At 44.5% G+C, this 9845-nt stretch overlaps 1 protein-coding gene across 1 annotated transcript in view; it reads left to right on the top strand.

Moving 5' to 3' along the window:
• Nucleotides 1–1700: 1700 nt before the first annotated feature.
• tmem132e (transmembrane protein 132E) overlaps nucleotides 1701–9845 on the top strand; it is a 52774-nt gene continuing 44629 nt past the window's right edge. The window contains exons 1-2 of the mRNA XM_030792992.1: nucleotides 1701–1779; nucleotides 2761–3688. Of these exons, the coding sequence (XP_030648852.1) occupies nucleotides 1701–1779; nucleotides 2761–3688 (1007 nt within the window). The remainder of the gene's footprint in view (nucleotides 1780–2760; nucleotides 3689–9845) is intronic.

The raw sequence follows: 9845 nt of genomic DNA, 5'->3' as shown, positions 1-9845 counted from the left end.
AAATACCCATAGGCTCTGTAGCAAGATGATATGATTATAGAGGTTGTGGATCCAGACACTTAACATTAGCTTACCTTCTTTTGCAGAAGTATATAGAGACATTCTCTTGTTGCTAATGTTTCTATAATGGATTGCCTTTCACAGGCATTTGTAGAGACATTTGCAGCACTGGGTCATTGCTTTAAAAGGTATTCATTTGTGTTTCTTTGGACCACACCATGCCAAAGGTGTTCAGACCTCAGTGTGAGAGTGAAATTTAATCACTTGCCATTAAGACCAGTTCCCCTACTGAAAAAAGAGACAGAGCTTACTAGGAGCATGAATGTAATGCAAAAGAGATGTTATTATCAAGTGTGTTTAGATATAGCTACGCTTGACTCTGCAGTGTTAATAAAGTTCCCAAATCTTTTGGCAGCTCCAGTAGCTGACACACTCTTAGACATTTCAAAGCACCACGAGACAACACAGAAATAATTAATAGATCCAAAAGAAATGTTTTGTATCTTAATTCTTTTTGGTACTTTTCGGAGTATGACATAAGCCCTAAACCCACATCACAATATCTTAGTTTTCTGGGGGGGAGGAGGGTTCTCCACGCTGTAGTTACATGTGTTTAAAGTAAAAAGCCTTGACAAACGCTGCATTTACCACTGAGTTTCCACTTTGTTGTATACTGCTGTATCTTGTGAGAGTACATGTGTAGCAAGGTGTATTGAACTTTTGCTGTTCATTAATCGTTAATTATTAACTTTAATTATCTTTGTAGGAGTGTTGTTTGGAGTGTAGTTCTTTAGACGGTTATTTTCCTTTTATTTTCTTGCTGTGCAGAACTTCAGTCTTTGGAATGAGGAGGGAAATGGTGGATACCCTCACCCCCCCCCCCCCCCCCCCCCTTCACACCCATTCAAATGTATGTCTCCCGGGCCTTTGGAAGGGGAAGGAGGAGAGGGAAGCTAATTCGTCAGTGATCTTTCCCTAATCCCCCCTCTCTTTCCCTCTCTCTGCCTGAAGGCGTTCAAGTAATGCAACCCTCCCCCACCCACCTCTCAATCACACACATTTACACACACTCTCTCTCTCTCACTCACACACACATACACACAAGCTGTGTCTGCCTCAACATGTCCACTGGGAGAAGATGAATGGAATAGAAGAGTTTGTAGTTGGCTGGTGTTGATATCCTAAGAGGCCTGTGCTTAAAAGCAGTGACTAGAAGCTCAAATGGTGATTATAGTCTGGGGCTAGGTGTGGCGAGACAGGGGCGGTGTCTTGTCTTTGTCTAGAGCCAGAGAGGATAACTGGAACACAAGGAGGAGTCACTTAAACCAGGCGGTGGAGGGGAGATGAACTGTGCTCCAAGGAGTAAGCTAGTCGTGCTCTTTCAACTCCCTCCTACCACACACGAGGTTTACTGCAGGGGAAGGTCTGAGGAATCCTGTGACTGGTGTGGTTGAGAAAACATCAGTTGGATCTTTGAGAGGAATCAACACACGGATGGGATCTTACAAAAAGGAGGGAATTTGGACAAAGTTTGAAGCAACAACTGCAGGAACGGATTTTAAAGCTGACTTAAGCCTTGTGCGGTTTTTTTTTCCCGTTGCCACAACTTTCTGAAAGTCCTATGAGATCTGTATGGGTACTCTTTTGCGGATACTCGGAATATATTTCGGTTGAGCTTCAATGCAAATCACCAGAAGAATATGGGACATTTTGTTGTTGAAGTAGACTGGAGAGAAAGGTCATGGCTGCCCACTGCACTATTCTTGGTGGCTCTGATAAGTATGTTGCGTTTTTAATGCTATCCATTATGATAGCAGCCTCCTGCTTTGAACAGATTGCATGTGATGGCTTGAAAGGGGTACAAATTTTGTTTCCCTTTTGGTTCTTTCCTTTCTGTGTCCTCAAATCAACTCAACTGCTCTTTTGCTTCATTCCTTGTCTCTCACACAAGTTGTGAGCATTTTTATTGCTCCGGGAGATTTGTGTTCAATCTTTTTTATTTAAAAGCTTTAGTAATTTTTAGCTTTTTTTGTGTGCCTTTTTTTTCAGCGGTGGTGCATTTTGTTTTGTTGTTGTTGGTGGAGGGTTTTTTTGTTTGTTTGTTTCTGGGTTTTTTTTTTTTGTTGTTGTTGGTCATAGTATTTGTCCCTACTTCAGTTAGCTGGATTATAATCAGTGTATTGAACATGCTGGGAATCGATTAAGCATGTGGTCCCAGGCAGTTAATCTTAGGAGTTTGTGAGATAGAGATCAATGCTGTCTATGTACAAAATACTATTGGACAGACCAGCGCACACTATTTGACAGCTTGTCAGGCTCTGAGCGGTATAATAGTAAGAATCTCCTTTGATGCTGATTTTCTTCGCTCTGCGCTCAATGTGTTATATTCATGTGATCTGTTTATCTCTCATTATCTTAAAACTACGCTGAAATATGTGAGATTTTTGTGTTAGCCTTCAGCGCACACAGGTTAAAAAACTATCTGTACAAAATACACACAGTTTTTGTATGAAAATTGTAGGGCTTTTTTTTCTGAAACAGAAGTTCATGATCCACAAGAAATTAAGTTAAAGATGTCTGATGTTAAGATATCTTGTAGTAATGAGAATGATCACTGATCAGTCCACGCAGGGTAAAAAAGCAATTATGATTAGACAAAAAATGCACTAACTAAATGTTGTCCTTAGTATGTGTTAATTGAATTGGTTTAGAACGTGCTCATTTAACGTGGCATCTTTCCCTGTTTTCCTGTCTCCGCAGTTGCAGGTAAAGTTTCCCCCACCAGCTCTGACGCTCTTCTTAGTGTCCCATCTGTTACTGCCACCTCCAGCCCTCCGGATGTCTACCTACCTGCCAGCTTCAAGCTCTCCAACACCCAGCTGGCCTTCTTCTTGCAGGAGAGCCGGGTTCCAGGCCGTGGCAGCCAGGGCGGACACCCTCTGCAGCGCTCCGAGAGCTTTGTCGTCTTCCAGACCAAGGAGCTGCCAGCCGTCAACATCACGCTGGGCCCTTTCGCTCAGGACCAGGCGCTTTCGAAAGATCTCCTCCAGCCATCCAGCCCCCTGGATATCCCGGGCAGGTTGACGGTCAACTGGAAGGTGCGCGCCTTCATCGTACAGTCCAGGGTGTTTGCCAGTAACCCGGTGGTGCAGGTGCTGTTTTACATTGCCGGGCGGGACTGGGATGACTTCAAGGTCCAGGACAAGCTGCCGTGTGTGCGCCTGCACGCTTTCAGAGACGTCCGAGAGATCAAGACCTCCTGCCGGTTGCAGGGGAACCTGGCACAATGTTTGGCTCAGCTAGACCTTCCCGCCACCTGGTTCAACGTCAACGTGGCGCCTTTGGGCCGCAGGAAAACCACGGCCTCTGACGGGCTTGAGCTCAGCGGAGAGACGCTACAGGTGGAGCTTTACTACACCCTCCATGATCCGGATGGTAATGACGAGTGTGGGGAGAGTGTCCCTCGTCGAGGAGGGGGGTCCAGGGGGGAGAGTTCCTCTCAGCAGCCTCTCCTCCGGATTGGGAGCATTAACCTGTACCAACCCAGTCAGGAGCAACTGGTCGTGGACAAACAGTTGGACAAGAACCTGTTTCTTCGATTGCCAGAGAAACCATTAAAGCCAGGAGAGACACTGAATATCTTCCTTTATCTAGTGCCAAACTCCACCGTTGAGCAGTTCACACTCAAGTAAGTGCCATCTTATGATAAACATGTTTTACATCTGATTATATTTATCATTGTCTACAACTTTTGTTCTTTGAGGGGATCATTTAGTCTAATGTGTAACAATATCAGTTGTGTGGATACTTTTCCCTGTATTTTCACAACTTAGATAAAGTATGGAGTACTTGCACATGTTGTCCTATATATTGTTTCAATCCAGACATGGTTATGAATGTTAAACTGAGCAGTGATTTTTCACAAGAAAAAAGAAAACTGGTTTGTAAAGTTGCCATGAAAACCATGTTGGGAGATTGAGAAACGTTTAACATGCAGGATCGCCTCGTTCTCTGGCAACAAAAAAATGGGTATTAGGAAAATTCTGTCTGTCAAACTGAGGATATAATGGGCATTAATTGACATCTGTTCAATTTTAATTCCTTGTGAGCTGACCCAGTTCTTGTGGAATTAGAGCTTAAGGGATATGAAGCGTGCCTTTGCTGGCATTCCCTGTGTGTTTTCAAATTTATTTCCCATCGTCAACATAATGAGAGGGTTAGAGTTCATCAAGAAAGAAAATTATTTTTTTTTAAATCCTTGAAAGCCTCAAGAAAATGATCTTTTTCTTTTTTTTTTCTTCCCCCTGCTCATCCTAGTCAAGAGAATTGCAGGAGGAGGGGTTGATATTAGCTGCTTTTTGAGGCATGTCGACAAAACGCTTCGTAAACACAGTCCGTCCTAATCGTAATGGAAACTCTCAGGCTTCAATTTAGGAGTTCAGAGTGAATTAATTAAGCTTCGATAACTCATTAAGCAGATCAAGGGAGAGCAGCAGTATGAGTTATGCAAGCATTAAGAGTTCATTACCATTATCTGACCAACTGCAAGTTTTATACATGTGCGTGGAGGAACGAGTATGTATCTGAGTGCAAGTGTGAAGATGGGGTGTTCTGCACATGCACTGAACGTTTCTCAAAGTTGTTTGGAAGAGTTCTGACCACAGGCCATGCTTTGACAAGTCTTCGTTCAAGCTGTAAGGTTATCAAGAGTGTCATGAGACGCTCAGCTTTGTGTATTCCTATACACACACACACACACACACACACACACACACACAAGCAAACATCAGATTTAATTGGACAGATTTAAATGGGCCAGTATTCTCATGTGAGAGCAGCTATTTAAGTGGTCCTGTAGGACACACAGCAAAATTAAAGATTTGTTTTTAAGAAGACTTATAGTTTGTTTTCACTGTCATAATTTCAAGAGCTAGTCCCATTGACCAAAGAACTTTTACCATAGCTTTTGGTTGCCCCTGGTCCAATGCTGTGGCATAAAGTCTCCGAGGGCCAAGTGCAAACCAATAAAAACTTCAGTCATAAAAAAAAAAAAAAAAAAAGGGAAAGAAAAAAATGAAATGTGGAAGAAAAGGAGGAAAAATTCAGAAGTTGAAACCCTGAGCCGAAAGACTCAATGGGATGTGAAATAAAACAGCGCTTGGAGACAAAATTGAGGGGTGCCCAAAAAAAAAAAAAAAAAAAAAAGCTATTAAAGATGTAATAAAGAATGTCTTTAAATATGAATTAAGCTCAGCAGCAAGTCGGTCCCCATTCTCTGTTTCCTTCCCTCCATTCCTTTTCTTTTCATCCCTCTTTGATGGCCTTGACTGTTTTCATCTGTTATTGCCACGGATCTGATCTTAGGCACAGAGAGGAGAGACGTATGGATGTGGAAATACCTGTCAACCTCTATTCCAGCACATGGTTACATGCCTGAACATGTGAAAGTGTGTGTGTGTGTGTGTGTGTGTGTGTGTGTTTATGTCTCTATGTGTTTCTCTTTGATGTGTTTATACACATGTATGAGCGTAACTCTGTATGGGTGTGCATGTGTGTGTGTGTGTGTGTGTGAGAGAGAGAGAGAGAGAGAGAGAGAGAGAAAGGTCCTTTCTTTAACTGAAGTATGTGTTACCATGGGAATTTGATGATACTTTATGTTTGTGAAATTAATTGGTTTCAGTACATCCCTGCCATTGTTCTTGCCAGCTCGCTTGGATGCCACAAATTACATGTGCACGTCAGCTTTTGTCTGTTCTGTTTCAGAAATGATGGACAATTTAGCATTTGTTTAGAATGACGACTAAATTAAAGCGCACAAAGAGCATATATAGAAACAACGCCTCGCATGGTATTATGGCATGATTAATGTATGATTCAGATCAGTTCTGTTTAAGAAAATGTTTTAGTCAGTCATGAACAAAAGATGGAAATAACAGCCTACAGAAGTGAGTGGATCAAGCGTCAGCATTGGCGAAGGCCAGAGGTTATAGAGAAGACACGGATTTGTCATCCCCCTGGGCTGCTCTTCCCGTCCAGAAACATGATAACGTTCCGCGTAGCGGTGTGTTAGTCTCATGTGAGGTGAAGCCTCTCTCGCGACTCTGGCCGCTGATGTAACGTGTCAGAGCGTTGTTCTCCGTCTCCGCGCGCTCTTTGACTGGGTGACTCAGAAGTGCTGCGCTGCCGCATTCGGGCTTGTCCGACTACGTCTGACCGCGTCGCGCCCGCGCTCATCAACGCTGGCAGGGGAGGGGGGAGGGCCCGGGAGGTTTGGGGGCTCGTCCCGATTCCAACGCGACGGGATCCGAACCGACCTCCGCAGACCGCGCGGCTCTGCGATCCTTATCGCCGTGCCGTCCCCCTTTTGTTCGGCCTGTCTTCCGTTTTCACCACCTGCAAAGAGCTTCTCTCACTCTCACTGCCCTAAAGTTATTTATGTAACGGCAGGCTATCGGGAAAACCATTTAACAATTGGACAATGGGACCAGATATCTATTCCTATGGCCTTGACGTGAACGCATTGGCAGCACCACCCCCCCCCCCCCCCCCCCCCCCCCCAAGAAAAAGGATGAATTTGCAGGAAATGAAGTGGTTTGACCCGGTTAGACTGTCACAGGTACAATTCATTAACGTACCAAAACCCGATCTTATATCTTTCCCATTTTATGCACTTTGGAAAGAATCAAGGCTCAGGCAAGAACTTGCTGCAGAATTTTGGGGGAACCTGCTAATAAGAAATTTCATACTGTGTGACATTTACAATATCCAAAAAGACAGCATTTTTATGACTACTTCTGACTGTGACCCTGCACGAATGAACTGAAAGACTGAGTTTCAGAAAATAACTAAAAGTTCAGGCAGTAATAGTCGTCTTTAAGCTATATGTGGTATATTGCATGAACAAAAGCTACAGTCATACCTTTCCACATGGCTCTTGTGAGAATATTGTCCCATTTAAGATCAACCAACCAGGGTCATGCTGATATGTACTTAACCAACCTTTTTATCTTGTACTTAACCTTGGTCTTTTGGTTTACACCCTGAATGGTTTATACTCACTGTATCAGGTATTCCTCTGTGAGTGAAGAGAAAATAGATTTTTGATGTGTTAAAAGGAATCATTTTTTGTGGGTACGTGCTCATGTGTGCGTGTTCATACAAGTTTGTGTACATATGCGTGTGTGTGTGTGTGTGTGCACGTATGTGTGTGCATGTGTGCGTCTGTGTCTGTGTGTGTGTGTGCATGTCTTTGTGTCTGTGTGTAGGTGTGTGCGTAGGTGCACGTGTGCATGTACGTGTGTGTGTCTGGATTGTGTATGTGTGTGTGTGTAGGTGTGTGCCTATGTGCATGTGTGCGTGTACATGTGTGTGTGTGTGCATGCATGCACATTCCCATATGCCCGCAGGCTCATGAAGACGCATTATACTCCAGTACAGTGTCTAATGAAATCAGAACCTTGAAGTTCTTTCAAATGGAACTCGAAAGAAATATATTCTGTCACCTGCAGCGGCCAAGTAATATTATTTGAAACCGTAATAACCAGCATAACAATGCGGTTCGCTTAAGAAGCCCATTCACTCCTGAACGACGTACATCTAAGCTGCCCAGGAATTTATGATCAATGCAAATTGACCCTGTGGTACAGTTCCAACAAAGTCAGTGCTGGACCCATTGTGTTTCCGTAGCAAAAGGTTTTCTGTAGTTTGTTTTGGCGGGGCTCGCTTTCATGTTGCCTCAAAAGAAATGTTTGGATTGGCATCACTGATTTGCCGCGGCAACGAGAACGGGCTGAATTTTGAATAAAAACCCGTGGAATCTCTTCAAGGAGTCATTCCGCTATCTGATACTGTTTCACGAGGCTCAGTAAACATGGGTGGGGTGGGGAGGGGAGGGGGGTTTCCTACCAGGACTTTTGACTCTAATAAGATATCTAATTTACAGTGTGTGCTGTTTAAGATGCCGACAACATCGGGAGGTAATCCTCACATGTTCACGCGCGCGCACACACGCACACGCATTCACAGATATGCAAAAAGACAAACATATGTATTAATCTGATCTGAGCTCAGTCTGGTATGTGTGATGTTTAAAGATGTAGCAATTTGTGATAGAGGGTGACTGAATCCAGATGTGCTTATTACGAATTATAAACATTGGTTTGTACGATACAGTCATGCTATATTGACGTTCCACCCGCTTAGTCTGTAGATGGATGTTGCTGGTGTACCGATCACATATGGTGTGGTTTGTTCTGGCTCGTCGCAGTCTTCTGTGGCTGTCTCAGTCTAAACACTGCGACAGCACACCGAAAGCAAGTTTGAAATACAGAGTCTGGTGACCTCTGCCTTTCTGTGTTTTTTTTTTTTTGTTAACGTCTCACACCAGAGAGATTCTCTCTTGGAAAAACACAGGCGTTGTCGGGCTCACTTTTTTCCAAGAACGCTTTCGTTCGTTGGCAGCATCACAATGCAAGCGCATATCAACTGACACGAGACAATTCATTTTCTGCTCTGCTCTGCTCTGCTCTGCTCTACTCTGCGTGGCACCAGATTGTTGACGTAAACAATGGAGTGAGATGGTATGGTCAGGAAGCGGGTGGCTGGCGTTGGCACGGGCGGGGCTCTGCCGTGAACGGCGCTCCGTGCCAAGGAGAACGGGCTTGTGGCAAAGTCTCCCGCTCGTTTCTGAGGCATGCGGGGGGGGGGGGGGGGGCATAAATAAATGATCTAACGCAGAATGCTAATTCAGGGACTAGGAAAGAAACCAGCTTCTATAGGCTGACCATGCGCGCGTTTTCCAAGACCAGATGGTTACGTGTGCAAGAGTGATCGATTATAAATGAGCCGCGGTCACCTCAAATGTAAGCGTTGCTTGTGTGTGTGTGTGTGTGTGTGTGTGTGTGTATGTGTTACAGTCCTTCTCTTGTCACTAGCTTGCCACACCTCTTACCACAAGTTTTTTTTTCATCAAATATGTTCTTTTTTTTGGGGGGGGGGGGGGGGGGGGGGGATTCATGAGAGAGGTTCACTATACGTTTGTGCTCTGGTTGAGGTAAAAAAGTGTGTATAGAGAGGCTCAAAGTGAACGTGTGTACGTTTGGTAAAGTGAGAATAGTGAGCTTCTTGCTTCTGCTTGTTGTCTTAAAGCTTTGTGTGAGAAATCAATGGCACTACAGGGCATAGTTACATTGCACAGTGGATGTATTTGTTTGAAGTGCGTAACTGCGGCTATTGTATAACTACGCGGTAACTCTACATGGATACAGTATAGCTTACCGATGCGAACTAGTTTGAACTGAAGGCTGTAAAAGGAGGTTAAAAGGGACGTAATTGGAGTACATTACAGTAATTACCCTGACACTGACATACTGTCCTGCAGTCCAAATACCACTCCAACTCTCCGTGCCCAGCCAACTCTCTCTCTCTCTCTCTCTCTCTCTCGCGCTCTCTTTCTCTCTCTCTCTCTCTCTCTCTCTCCCTCCCTACCTCCCTCCCTCTCTCTCTCTCTCTCTCTCTCTCTCTCTCTCTCTCTCTCTCTTACTCTCTCTGACACACACATACACTCCCCAGGGCGGCCTGCCTGGAGCCTGGAGATAAGGGAGCCACGGCTGCAGCTGTGCCAACTGAGGAACCAGGACATCAGCCCCGGGCTCCAGGCACCGCAGCGTGTCCACACTCACACATACACACACACACACACACACACACACACTATGCACACGCGCACAAGCACAAACACTTACATTCACACACACACGCACACACACACACACACACACACACACACACACACACACACGAGTACTTTTACAAAGACATTCACATAAAGCAAACAAGGGAAACAC

The sequence above is a fragment of the Chanos chanos genome, chromosome 15 (assembly GCF_902362185.1).
Source record: "Chanos chanos chromosome 15, fChaCha1.1, whole genome shotgun sequence".
In the NCBI taxonomy this organism is placed as follows: Eukaryota; Metazoa; Chordata; class Actinopteri; order Gonorynchiformes; family Chanidae; genus Chanos; species Chanos chanos.
Note: the sequence above shows the minus strand (reverse complement) of the source record. Positions and strands in the feature narration are given on the sequence as shown.